The 12,965-nt window shown below is 43.0% G+C and overlaps 2 protein-coding genes and 4 non-coding genes across 7 annotated transcripts in view; 1 reads left to right on the top strand and 5 right to left on the bottom strand.

The window, feature by feature from the left end:
- BEST4 (bestrophin 4) overlaps positions 1 to 5,943 on the top strand; it is a 29,640-nt gene extending 23,697 nt beyond the window's left edge. For both annotated transcript variants that reach the window (XM_088673243.1, XM_035121417.3), the window contains exons 6-10: positions 517 to 594; positions 1,037 to 1,210; positions 2,509 to 2,589; positions 3,801 to 3,955; positions 4,458 to 5,943. In XM_088673243.1, the coding sequence (XP_088529369.1) occupies positions 517 to 594; positions 1,037 to 1,210; positions 2,509 to 2,589; positions 3,801 to 3,955; positions 4,458 to 4,878 (909 nt within the window). In that variant the 3' untranslated portion in view covers positions 4,879 to 5,943. The remainder of the gene's footprint in view (positions 1 to 516; positions 595 to 1,036; positions 1,211 to 2,508; positions 2,590 to 3,800; positions 3,956 to 4,457) is intronic.
- A 428-nt stretch (positions 5,944 to 6,371) lies between these two features.
- LOC118089612 (small nucleolar RNA SNORA35) lies at positions 6,372 to 6,504 on the bottom strand. The gene has a single exon (XR_004693165.1). It is a non-coding gene; the product is annotated as a small nucleolar RNA SNORA35 (small nucleolar RNA).
- Positions 6,505 to 7,572: 1,068 nt separating this feature from the next.
- RPS8 (ribosomal protein S8) lies at positions 7,573 to 12,882 on the bottom strand. Its single transcript, XM_035121423.3, has 6 exons — positions 12,850 to 12,882; positions 12,257 to 12,363; positions 11,287 to 11,386; positions 9,746 to 9,921; positions 8,362 to 8,491; positions 7,573 to 7,734 (listed from the first exon to the last, which is right to left on the bottom strand). The coding sequence occupies exons 1-6, from the start codon at positions 12,851 to 12,853 to the stop codon at positions 7,625 to 7,627; spliced, it is 627 nt and encodes a 208-aa protein (XP_034977314.2). The 5' UTR covers positions 12,854 to 12,882; the 3' UTR covers positions 7,573 to 7,624.
- On the bottom strand, positions 7,979 to 8,045 carry LOC118089597 (small nucleolar RNA SNORD38). Its single transcript, XR_004693151.1, has one exon. It is a non-coding gene; the product is annotated as a small nucleolar RNA SNORD38 (small nucleolar RNA).
- Positions 9,576 to 9,647, bottom strand: LOC118089596 (small nucleolar RNA SNORD38). Its single transcript, XR_004693150.1, has one exon. It is a non-coding gene; the product is annotated as a small nucleolar RNA SNORD38 (small nucleolar RNA).
- LOC118089598 (small nucleolar RNA SNORD46) lies at positions 11,471 to 11,571 on the bottom strand. Its single transcript, XR_004693152.1, has one exon. It is a non-coding gene; the product is annotated as a small nucleolar RNA SNORD46 (small nucleolar RNA).
- Positions 12,883 to 12,965: the final 83 nt, after the last annotated feature.

Raw genomic sequence — 12,965 nt, 5'->3', positions numbered from 1 at the left:
TTTTGAAATTTCTTTCTTATTTAGAACAGTAAGAACAAAGAATGGTTGGGAGATAGTTAAGAAAAACAGGAGTGCTAGACCATCTGATATCTGTGCATATAATACCTGTGCATATAATACCCACAATTAGGCAATACAAAAGTGAATTCCACAACTTGCAGTTATGAGTTCAAAATTTCATGCATTGGAGCATTGTGATTTGCTTTAACGTAATTAATTCCCACCAAACAGCATAGGGCACATGCCTTTCCCTCAAAGAACCCTTAATAGACTACAGTTCCCAGGATTTTTCATGGGTATTAAAGAGAAATGAGTGCTTTGGGTATGGCCTCAGACTAATTTAGCCAGTGCTTATTTCTCAGCCCAATTGAAAAAGCAAAGTATTATCAGTTTAACAATATTGACAGGAGGAAAGAAAGGTGCTTTGGGAGGCTTGAGATTTAACTCTCAAGAAGTGAGTATTGTAGTACAATTGCTATGCAAACGGGAAATAACCACATGTCTTTCTCTGTCCAGGAACTGAACCTCTACCGCTCCAAATGCAGCATGCTTTTCCACTATGACTGGATAAGCATCCCCTTGGTGTACACACAGGTGAGCAAGGAGCACTCCACATCCTCTGGATACTCTTACATGTCTCAGTGCTCATCTCTCAGTAGCAGTTTTGTTCCTACGAGTAGACTAAAAGTTACTTTTCCCATACACTTTCTAAATCTGTCTCTCTTGCTGCATCTCCACAGTACAACTCTACTTAGCTTTACTTAGCATCTCATTTTTTCTTGCAGAAAAAAGGAATAGGTTTCCAGCTCCAAAAATATTTGATGTTTGTTGGGAAACAGCTAACAAGCTAGGAAATACATCAGTTTGTGAAAGGGCCAGTTTGTTTTTTAATTGGTAGGGTGCGCATGACATGCTAGCGCATAATGTGCAGGCCTCCTGTACTGTAGGAGAATGTTTTGGTTTCTGCAATGAAAAGCATAGTTCCATGATGCTCTCTTGCAACCCTGGCAAACGTTTAACAGCCGCTTCTCCACAGGTGGTCACCATCGCTGTCTATTCCTTCTTTGCTTTGTGTGTGATTGGGCGTCAGTTTCTACAACCTGTGGACCCAGGTCAAAACAAAACAATGACAAAAAAAGATGAGGACCTAGATCTGTATGTTCCCCTACCCACTCTTCTACAGTTCTTCTTCTATGCTGGTTGGCTTAAGGTGAGGATCTTGGCTCCCATTTTCCATGCAGGTGGCTTCATTTGGCTTAATCTTCAGTCTTCAAATTATAAGATATGGGGTGCTGAGACAGAGTGGGTCCCATGCATTGCTTGAACCAGATGGGAAGATTCAGGGATTTTACAGTACTGTAAAAATAAGTGGGCTGTGGGTGTTCTCCCTTTCCAGCCTCTTGATTCCACTCTCCCTGCCGTAGAGTCAGCATCCTGACTGAGCATGCACAAGCCTCGTTGGGCTGGTTTATTGTGGTTTCTCCCCTTATGGTCCCGTCCCCCCAAAGAAGGTCTTTCGAATCTTTGCACACTGCAAGTTTCCCCCAGCCTGCTGTTACCTCTCCTTGTAGCAGGGTGCTGTTGATTTGCCTACATAAACAACACTCACAGCCTAAAAGCTGGAAATAAAGGGAGCAAACACTTGCAACAGAAGCTGCAAGTCAGATGCTCACCTGAAGAAGTAAACTGTTCCGATTGTGGATGCTCAGTCCCCAGCCTTTCTGTTGAGTGGGGAAGGTCTGCAGAGGACTTCTGCTTGTGCCCACTGGAGTAGAATCCTCCAGAAGATCAAGGACTCCAAGTAAATCTCATTGGGGGAGGTTTCATGCACGTGGGGATGCTAAAGGTAAGGGTTGCATGTGCAACACGCCACACACCCGAGTTTGAACATTTGTGTGTTCAGGTATGAGCATGGCTAAAATACAGCAGCACCCACTGTTCTGGATAGCAAGCACTCTGGTTTGTGTGTGTATGTGTGTGTACACACTGCCATTTTGGATATGAAAGAACCAGCACCCAAAGAACTGGCAAGAGTAATGGTATATGCAGCTCAGCTACCTCTTTAATCACATCAGGTGGCGCTGTGGTTAAACCACTGAGCCTAGGGCTTGCTGATCAGAAGGTCGGTGGTTCGAATCCCTGTGATGGGGTGAGCTCCCGTTGCTTGGTCCCAGCTCCTGCCAACCTAGCAGTTCGAAAGCACGCCAAAATGCAAGTAGATAAATAGGAACCGCTACAGCGGGAAGGTAAACGGCATTTCCATGTGCTGCTCTGGTTCCAGAAGCGGCTTTGTCATGCTGGCCACATGACCTGGAAGCTATACGCCGGCTCCCTCGGCCAATAATGCGAGATGAGCGCGCAACCCCAGAGTCGGTCACGACTGGACCTAATGGTCAGGGGTCCCTTTACCTTTAATCACATCAAAGCAAAATGCTTAGCAGTGTTTGTCTGAGCTTTCCTGAGGATGCCATTGGCAGTTAGATATGCTACACCTTTCTTTTCCTATAGGTGGCAGAGCAGATAATTAATCCCTTCGGAGAGGATGACGATGACTTTGAAACCAACAAACTGATAGACAGGAACCTTCAAGTGAGTCTTAAAACAAAGGGCTAGGAGGGAAAAATATGCTAGTCATACTTCACACAGGTATATCCAGCATACGACTTGGCAACCTGGATGTTTGGGTATTTTTTAATATAATGCTTAACGACTGCCTTGCTGGCCTGAAAAATCTGGTTAAGCGATTTGTCATCTATACTGTTCTACCTGTGTATACCTCCTTTCCCATTTCTGCTATCCAGTCTGAGCCTTTTATCGTTCTCTACTGTGGGCTAAACCACTGAGCCTAGGGCTTGCTGATCAGAAGGTCGGCGGTTCGAATCCCTGTGACGGGGTGAGCTCCCGTTGCTCGGTCCCAGCTCCTGCCAACCTAGCAGTTCGAAAGCACATCAAAATGCAAGTAGATAAATAGGAACCGCTATAGCGGGAAGGTAAACAGAGTTTCCATGTGCTGCTCTGGTTTGCCAGAAGCGGCTTTGTCATGCTGGCCACATGACCTGGAAGCTATACGCTGGCTCCCTCGGCCAATAATGCGAGATGAGCGCGCAACCCCAGAGTCGGTCACGACTGGACCTAATGGTCAGGGGTCCCTTTACCTTTTTACAGTAGCACCTTAGAGACCAACTAAGTTTCTCATTGGTATGAGCTTTCGTGTGCATGGTCTCTAAGGTGCTACTGGAAGGAATTTTTCTATTTTTATTTTGTTTCGATGGCAGACCAACACAGCTACCTACCAATGGATGCAAATAATCGTCTTTACCCACATGCTGAATATAGGGCCCTGAATATTCCGTTTGTCTATTAATACTCCCCTTCCCACACTTTTGACAGTACATGATCCTCTTGTAGGCTTGGACATAACCCAGTTCACCTTTCATTGAGACAACCAATTGGCTTACTTCAAATCTCCAGTAACAGAGAAAGTGGCATTTACAGTGATTTGTCCTTTTTGTAGTATCATGAGCACTCTATGATCATGTTTATTGGATCTTGCCTTCTTTCTGGTTATTAACTGTTTTTTGTAATCAATCTTAGCAATAAAAAGGGTGCGACTTCTAATCTGAGATAGTATTTTAATTTATATTAAAATACATTATATTCAATATAATCTTATATTGCTGGTGTTCTTTTGATACTTTTTCCTACGGAGAACCTTGCATTAAAGCACAATTGAAATTAAAGCAATTACAAGTCTCATGCAGGTCTCCTTTGGTGAGAGAAATATTCCTTTGTCTGCTCAGGTGTCTTTGCTTTCGGTGGATGACATGTATCAGAACTTACCACTAACTGGAAAAGACAAATACTGGAATGAATCTACAGCTCAGCCCCCATACACAATGGCCACAGTGGCAGAGACCTTGAAACCTTCCTTCATGGGTTCTACCTTTGACATGCGGTAAGTTCATCTACCGGTATGTTGCCATGGCAAAAGGCTGACAACCTGAGCCTGACATTGCCAGATACAATCTTTTCCATCAGCTATAAGGGAAGGGACCATTTTCCTGGATTGCATTTTACCACCTCAGCCTTTACTTATAGAGCTTTGATTTACAATTAGCCCTGAATTCAGTGTTAAGAGGAAATATTTGCACAATGCATGGTGAACACAGGATGCATGCTGTAAGCAACACAGGGCCATATCCAAAAATGGCAAAGCAGCCTAATCCAAATCCTGGTTAGATACAGGCCCAACCACTTTATAGAGATACAGTACAAGAACCTACATCAGATGATTTGGCAAGATTGAATGAATGCATCCACCCCACTAATACTGCCACATCATTTTCCTTTGAATTTTATTTCGTAGTAGGAAATCTGACCATTCTGATGGTATGGACTGGACCAATTTCAGTGCTACAATCAGGTGTGTTTACTTCACCCAGTCTGTTCTTTTGCAGGATGAGTGACGACCCAGAGCAGAGCCAGCAGGTGGAAGCATCACCCAGCATGAGCCGCATTCAGACTCCCCTGCTCAACCGCTTCCTCACTGCAGCTGCCTCTCCTGCAGTCAGCCTCAAAAATTTTGGCAAGGGCAGTCGGGTTCAGCATCCCCAGCTACTTCGCCTAAGGACAGAGGGCACCTTCCCCTCTTCCAGCCCCAGCTTCTACCGCAGGGAAGACCCTGAAGCAGTTGGTCGCATCGACGAAGAAGACATGGAGGACGAAGAGACCAGGCTTAGTGAAACCTCTTCCCCTGGCTCCCACCTCAAAGACCCCCATAAGAACACAAATGCTGAGATTTGGAGAAAGGAGCTGCCCAGCATTACAGTAGTGGGGCCCCCAGATGAGATCAGTATCAGTGACCAGCCATCTAGCTAAGGCCCACTAGCATGGCCTTTTAAGGTAGGATTTAGGACTAATGCCCCACTCAAGCCACATAGGGAAAGTTTCTCTTGTACTGGATCCATCTAAACATGCATACATTAAGGGATAAAAACACTACTAATGCCAAAGATTTGCAGCTGTCCATTCTCATATTGAAAGCCACGTACTCTAGAAATAACTCAAAACAGTCTATGGCAGGCATCCCCAAACTTCAGCCCTCCAGATGTTTTGGACTACAATTCACATCATCCCTGACCACTGGTCCTGTTAGTTAGGGATCATGGGAGTTGTAGGCCAAAACATCTGAAGGGCCGCAGTTTGGGGATGCCTGGTCTATGGGTAGGAACAACATAAGGATTTGAAATATTTGTTTAGCCCAACCACATGCTGCGAAGCAGTGCTTCCACACTGTAATTACTTTGTGGGTCCTGAAATAGGAAGAAAGTACTGACATATGTACACACAAACAAATATCATCCTTTCACCTAGCAGTTGTCCTTGAACAGGTAAAAAAAAGCTTGAATGAACAGGTACTTGCAGTGATGCAGCTTTTTTGAATCTGCACTCAGCTGAAGATTTGATTTGTTTAATAAATATAAATAAACTAAACTAAATCTAAGAAAAGTTAATTTTACATGCTGTATAAATAGCTGGAAGGTTTTTTCAATAGAGAAATGTGTGTGGTTAAACTGAAATATTGGGAGGAAATTCTAGGGAAGCACAATGAAACAAATTCAAAGCTTACTTTCCAAATGTTTATTGTAAGGCTGCAATCCTATACCTATTTACCAGTGAGTTAATGAACTCAAATTTTTTTACTTCTGAGTAGGCATGTACAGGATTGCAGTATCCCTCATATTAGTATAAATATGCATATTTATTAGTAAATAGGTCAATGGGGCTTACTTCTTAGTAAGCATGTTTGAGAATACAGCCTGAAAAGGGGCTATGAATGAAGGCATTGAAATCCGACCATGAGCATTCCTAGCAAGAGCTATACAGTACACACAAAAACCTTTCTTAGGATAATCTCCTGAATAAAGTTAATTCCAACTTTGATTTTAGACTATTATTTTATCAATTCCAGTTGCCCAATTTAATTTGCATACTGTTCAGTCATTATCGTACCAATTCTATGATCAATGCAGTTCTAAAAGCAGCAAATATGGATGTGTGTTGCACATGTCTGACTGGCTGCTGTGCAGTCAAAAAGCAGAGTGCAACCTGGTAACACGTACATGTGCACTCACCATTCTAGGCTCCATACCCATAAAAATCTTACACGCTTCAAATTTTAGTAGTGGGATGACCACTGTATCTAGCTGCATATGCTTTCTGTAGTTATGTGGAAGTCTGGAAACTTGCTATATGTCCAAACCCAAATAAGCAAGCCATTTATTTGTCTGGTATGTGTTTAGATTCATGCTCCCAATTCATAGCACTTGTCCTTACCCCCCTCAGATGAAAATGTTACTGTTACAAGATAGTATTGTTCCCAGCCTTCGAAAGGACCAGACCTTTGGAAAGAGGCCTGGCCCTTCTGCTAGAAGGGAGTTTATCTTGCACTGGAATGAGACCAGAATGTCATGAAGAAGACAATCCAGACACTTAGCAGTGCACCAGTTGCTTTGTTGCTAAATGTAGTACTAATCATGTAAAAAATGCAATTAACAGCTTCCAATTTTGGCAGTTCAACTGCCAACAATGCAACAAACTCAATAATTTTCTCAGCTTCCATTCATTAATACCCTGTGCACATACCTAATCATTAGAAATGTATGCTATGCATTGGAAGAGGATGAAGACTCTGAAAATCTGTTCTCCATGGGGTCACCAAAAGCAGGATATTTTGAAGTGCACACTACAAAGCTCATGTTGCAAGGGAACTGGGAGAATGAATAGCACACAACACACCTGTGCTGCTGACATTTATAGTGCCATAGTGTATAATGACAGTTCATCACACCTAAGTATAGAGCTTCAACCCTATTCAGGGAAACTTAACCGTTACAGTGGTACCTCGGTTTATGAACACAATTGGTTCTGGAAGTCTGTTCATAAACTGAAGCGAACTTTCCCATTGAAAGTAATGGAAAGTGGATTAATCCGTTCCAGATGGGTCCGCGGCATTCGTAAACCGAAAATTTGTAAACCGAGGTTCCACTGTACTAGCTTTAAAACATGGGCAATTTAGCAAAGAAGTAAATACAAAGCAAAACTTTGCTTACATTGCTGCTGTTTTACCAGAGTACTCAACACACAAATGAAACCACCATGGCAGATTGATGGTCATTAAGTCCTGTTACTTATTTACTATTCTAAATAAAAGTGAACTCACATCCCCTCAATGCATGTTGGAGGGAGTAGTATTAGTAGGCATGCCTGGTGGCAGTTGGAGACCACAAATTCTACACCTGCCTGCCAAAATCACAGCTCCATGGGTGGCATTTTAGTATAGGACAAACCTTGGCTACATATCATGGTTAGGGAGGAGAAACCCTAACTAGGATCCTAGGTTCAGAAGACATTAAGACAAACCTTGCATTAGCTTTCATCCCATAGCACTTAAAAATCCTGGGGAAAAGCAAAGTAGGTGTGAGCTCCTCGCCAGCAACCAACACGTTCACATGGTCACAATAAACCATACTCAGTCTTTGCCTCACTGTCCATAAATAATCACATCAATCATTTATACAAGACTCTGTAGGTATTTATTCAGCACATTAGATACAGTGACTGTTCATTTGCCTTTCCTGGCTTTGATCTTCCTCAGGTAGAATTCTAGTTCCTTGCCTTCCAGAAGATATCCATCTGCTCGACCACACTGCCCAGGCCGGGAGGCAATACAAGCTGCAAAATGAAATCATATTAGAAATGGGGAAATATCAAGAAAAAACTGAGCTGCTTTTCCCTGTGTAATGTACTTCTTGCCAGTCTTTCATGCCAGAACACCATCGTTAACCTCAGGAGACAAAGCAATTTAATGCTAATGAACCCATCTTTTTCCCAACTGGGGTGGGTGGGAGGATCATACCATCTCCCCTCCCCAAGTTGCAAAGTCTAAGGAACCACCAAAACCATCCTGATGAAGTCACCTTCAGAATTTGAATTGTCACCACTTGCATTCAGCAGCAGAACTGGACAAAGTTTTCCTCACAAGGCCAACTTCAAAACACCAGGGAACACGATGTTGCCTGCCACATGAATGGCTTTACACATGTGGCAATCGTGGTTGAGAAAAGCCTGTAACGCTTTTCTAGTGCAGTCTCTCAGCTCTCGCCAATTACTATTACAGGAGCTGAATGAGCAAATCAGCAATGCAGTCTCAGATTTGCTGAATTAGTACCATAGGGTTTCCAGAAATCCAGAAGGTAATAAAATGCAACTTTATAATAACTATAAGGTAAACAGCATCCGCCCACCACAGCACCTAGGCTACTGGCAAACAGAGGGCCCTTTTCTGTTTCAGAGTCTCACCAAGTAGCTTCCCTTGCTGGAACTGCTCCTCCAGAAGACTACTGATCTTGGCATTCTTTTTTCTTTCATCATACTTCTTCTGAATTTTCTTTGAACGCTTCTTGTTTAAGATTTCTTCTTCCTCAGGAGTCTGGAACAAGTGCAGAAGCATGTGAATAGAACTGGAGTTAAACTGGTAGTCAGTTCCCATAATTTCACCCATTTAATGTTTATGTAATTGGTTTTTGTAAACAATGTAGAAGCCTCATTTGGCATTAAGCAGTACAGTGGTACCTTGGTTTATGAACACAATTGGTTCCGGAAGTCTGTTCATAAACTGAAGCGAACTTTCCCATTGAAAGTAATGGAAAGTGGATTAATCTGTTCCAGACGGTCCGTGGAGTACTTAAACTGGAGCCTTCATAAACTGAAGCAAACTTTCCCATTGAATGTAATGGAAAGTGGATTAATCTGTTCCAGACAGGTCCGCGGAGTACTCAACCTGAAGCGTACTTAACCCAAAGCATGGGTGTAATTGGTTCCGGAAGTCTGTTCATAAACTGAAGCGAACTTTCCTATTGAAAGTAATAGAAAGTGAATCAATCCATTCCAGATGGGTCTGCGGCGTTCGTAAACCGAGGTGTTCATAAACCGAGGTTCCACTGTATATAAATTACTAACAAGTGATTGAAGGAACTTGAATGAGCTGAGTATGTTTAGACTGGAAGAGGAGACAGAAGAGATAGCCATCTTCATATATCTTAAGGGCTGTCACATGGAGGAGGGAGCATGCTTGTTTTCTCCTGCTCTGGAGGATAGGACTAAAACCAATGGCTCCAAGTTCCAAGAAAGGAGATTCCGACTAAAAATTCGGAAAAACTTTCCGACAGTAAGAGCTGTTCAGCAGTGGAGATGTGGTGGACTCTCCTTCCTTGGAGGTTTTTAAACAGAGGTTGGATGGCCATGTGTCATGGATGCTTTAGCAGAGATTCCTGCATTGTAGGAGGTTGGACAAGATGACCTTTCTATGATTACAATATTGAGGATCTGAGCCTGGCCAAGTGACAAGTAACAGAAAGAGCCAATACCAGCACGATGTACATTAAGAATTCATTTAACTTTCTGCATTTTTTAAATTCCATATGGATCTGCATCTTTTTAATTCTATATGTACCCATATCAGCAAAGAGATGCTGAAACTGGGCAAGAACCAACAATGGAGGGTGGTCAGGTGTCTTCTTCAGATTAATGTCTGTCATCGCTCTCCATTCAGCAGCAGAACTGGACAAAGGTATCCTCACCAGAAGACAGAAGAACCCTAAACTCTAGGGCACAGTGGCTGAACACTTAACAATTAAAAAGCACAGGACAATCATCTGCCTCTGCAGGCCCACTTAATACATACCAACTTGGCACCCTTTTTGCGCCCGAGTGGTAGGGCATAGTGGGCTTCATACCACTGTCGGTATGGTGTGCTGTCAATGAGGACAATGCAATTTTTGACCAGGGTCTTTGTGCGCACCAACTCATTGTTAGACGCATTGTACACTACGTCAATGATTCTGGTTTTGCGTGTACAGCCTGTAAAGAGAAGAGACCATGTTACAAATTCCAAGAGCAAAATACAAATCCATGGCAAAAAAGTCTCTAATGTACATAAAAATGATAGGCCCTGAAATCCCCTTGGAGACTGAAGTTTGCAGGATCTGTACAGCAGCTGCTTTAAAAATAAAGCTGTGAACTTTCTATTGCATCTACTTTTAAAACACCCATTTAAAGTACATGAGGAAAATTGGAATTTGCATACTACAATTTGGAAATAATTTTCCCAGAACCTAGTTTAACCAACCCACTTTTTCTGCAAACCTTAACTTTTAAAAAATAACAATCTGTTACAGAGCAGCACCATAGGGAAGGAGCATTTTCTGCACTACTACTATAGGACAAAACAATAGCATAGAATCAGCCCTAGAAATGTGCAGTATTTCCCAATTTCAGTAGAACTTATCCCTTTCTGTGACAGGCAAATGCTTTACAAGCAACTCCATGTCTGTGAATGCGTTGCCTTCCAGGCCTTCACACATGTTGGCAGAGCGCACATAAGCCCACCCCGCCCCCTTCCAGGTTGAAAACAACCCACATGTCGAAGGTTCCACGTCAACTGAACGTATGCCTGTACCTTCTCTTTTTAAATTTATGATTACCTTTTGCCTTTGGAAGATATTCTTGAATATTGGTCATAAGCCAATGGTCTACAATCAATTAATGAAAAGGTGTGTTCCAATTGCCCATCTGCACAAAATTTTAATGATCAAGTTCAGTATTAAATATGGAATGGTGGAAATACAGAATCTGCAATCAAGTGAATAATATCCACCAATTAGAAAAAAATAGTAACAAGATTGTAATCTGACACTTCCATAAGAAACTTTGTGCAGACTAACACAAATAGGAGCTCCAAAGCACCAATAAGGAATCACACTCAATGTACACTCAATATTTGATTTTCTCTGCACGCTGCAGGGGATTTTCTTTGCCTGTTACTGGCTCTGCAGCCACAAAATGTTTAGACAAAGCCTCCCTCCTTCTTGTCCCTTTGTCACAGAATTGAAGTTTTTCAATCAATCTTTAACATCTCACAGTATTACTCAATGTTTAACAGCATCTGTGATCAAAATCAATTCACACAATAAAATTCTTGGAAAAATACACTTCAAACGTAGTATACAAACAATTTTGTTTCCCCTTTAATTGTACATAACTGCCCTTGAAGCAACAATGCACTCACTCAGGGTAACTATGACACCACCATCACAGAGAGTTTAAGAATTCACCAAAACTCTCTTAAGGTCAAAGTTATCATCACTGTTCTCTTGTTTTAGCTTCCAGGTCACTAGTATGTACCATCCTATCTAATGCCACACAGAGGAGCCACTTTGCACTTACATTCAGACCCCCAAGAGAAGTTTCCAACATCGAGACGCAGAGCACGGTATTTTTTATTCCCTCCACGTACCCTTACTGTGTGAATTCTCCTAGGGCCAATCTACAACAAAACAGAACAGACTGGGTCAAACCACATGGATATGCAGCACTAAAATCTTCTTACAAATACTCAAACCACATGGCAACATGGTCAGTGTAACTATGACAACCCCTAGCATTGGTGAGTGCAACAATGACCAAAACGGTCTAGCACCCACCTAAGGTGTAGCTCTCATCACTCCAGTTGCCTCCCATTCCAAATATAATGGTTCAGATCTAATTATTTATGCAACTACTCCAGCACACCAGACTTTGGACTTGTGTTTAACTCCCCATGCTGCACTATAGAGTCAAAGGGGAAATTCAGACGCAATTTGTTAAATGGCACATTTGTGGTGTTATTCAGTTGCTTGAAGTCAAGCACCCCACCAGGAGTGTCCCTGCACTTGAATGCACACAAAGTAGATTGGATCCTGATGCATACATAGAAGAAAGGAATTGCTGCATGCTACTCACAGTCAGAACAGTTACTACTGGGAAATTCAGGGGCACACTTTTATTAAGTTATAATTTCTACTCTGAATATAGTCTATTTTTGCACATTCATACTGCTTCCAGGTCAAACACACAAAAATAGATTAATATCTTTTATAACATGAACCTCCTTTATAGCTTGAGCCTTTTATGACTCTAAACTGGGATAATCCCATGCGCTCAGCGTTTTAAAGTGTGCTATTTCAGGTTACTCAAGAACAAAGCACCCCTGCAACGAATACTGAGGGGTCCTGAGCAGTGCATGGAGGTCCCAAGTATTTCAAGAAACATATATATGCTTTATAATTTATACAGGAATTTTGCGCTGAGCATCAAAACCACAAAGAGACAGCTAGCTGCACAAGTAATTATTCGCTAGAGAGCTACAAGCACATACTTTGGTATTGGCAGGGGGTCGCCCCAATTCATACTTCCTCTTCTTGTGGTAGGGCTTTCGCTTTCCCCCGGTCTTGCGGCGCTTGTGCCAGTTGTCCCTGGAGATACCTGAGCGGACAGAACAAAAGCCAAATGGTGAAGACGAGAGCGCGACACAGAGCAGGGCCTTTTCACCACAGCCGACAGCAAGAGTTCCTTATGCCCAGAGTTACTCAGCTCTCCAAGGTAAAAAATGTCTCCGCATGGCATTCTAGGTGGAAGATGCTTCATCACAGCAACACACGGGGCAAAGGAACGCTTAGGGGGCCCTTGGCTCAACGCGAGTGAAAGGCCGCTTCCCGCACTCTTCCTCCAGGGTAGGCAGCCAACGCGTCAAAATGGCAAAGGCACGCAGGCCCAGGCACAACCTGCGACCGAGGCGGGGCCCAACCATGAAAGCGGAAAAAACGAGCCACCGGCCCTAATAGACCCTGCATTGAATAGTGCAAACGCCCCCGTTCCACATTACTTGAGCTGCATCCCCGCTGGATCGACCACCTGGTCGGATGGAAACGGATGGAAGGACCTCACCCTCCAGACTCCCAAACTACTCACCCATCCTTCTCCGGAGGCGCCGACTGCAAAGAGAAGGCCGCAAAGCACCACGGGGCGGTTTGTTGCCCGTCAAATCTCGCGATGGCTTCTGCGTGATCTCAGCGCGTCGTCTGTGC

The sequence above is a fragment of the Zootoca vivipara genome, chromosome 7 (genome assembly GCF_965207765.1).
Source record: "Zootoca vivipara chromosome 7, rZooViv2.hap1.1, whole genome shotgun sequence".
Taxonomy (NCBI): Eukaryota; Metazoa; Chordata; class Lepidosauria; order Squamata; family Lacertidae; genus Zootoca; species Zootoca vivipara.
Note: the sequence above shows the minus strand (reverse complement) of the source record. Positions and strands in the feature narration are given on the sequence as shown.

Coding starts and splice junctions, on each gene's coding strand:
- RPS8 (XM_035121423.3), bottom strand. Junction 11,387..12,256: donor GACCCCCTGCCAATACCAAA/GTATGTGCTTGT, acceptor GTTTTGTTGTAG/ATTGGCCCTAGGAGAATTCA. Junction 7,735..8,361: donor CCAGCAAGGGAAGCTACTTG/GTGAGACTCTGA, acceptor TTCATTTTGCAG/CTTGTATTGCCTCCCGGCCT.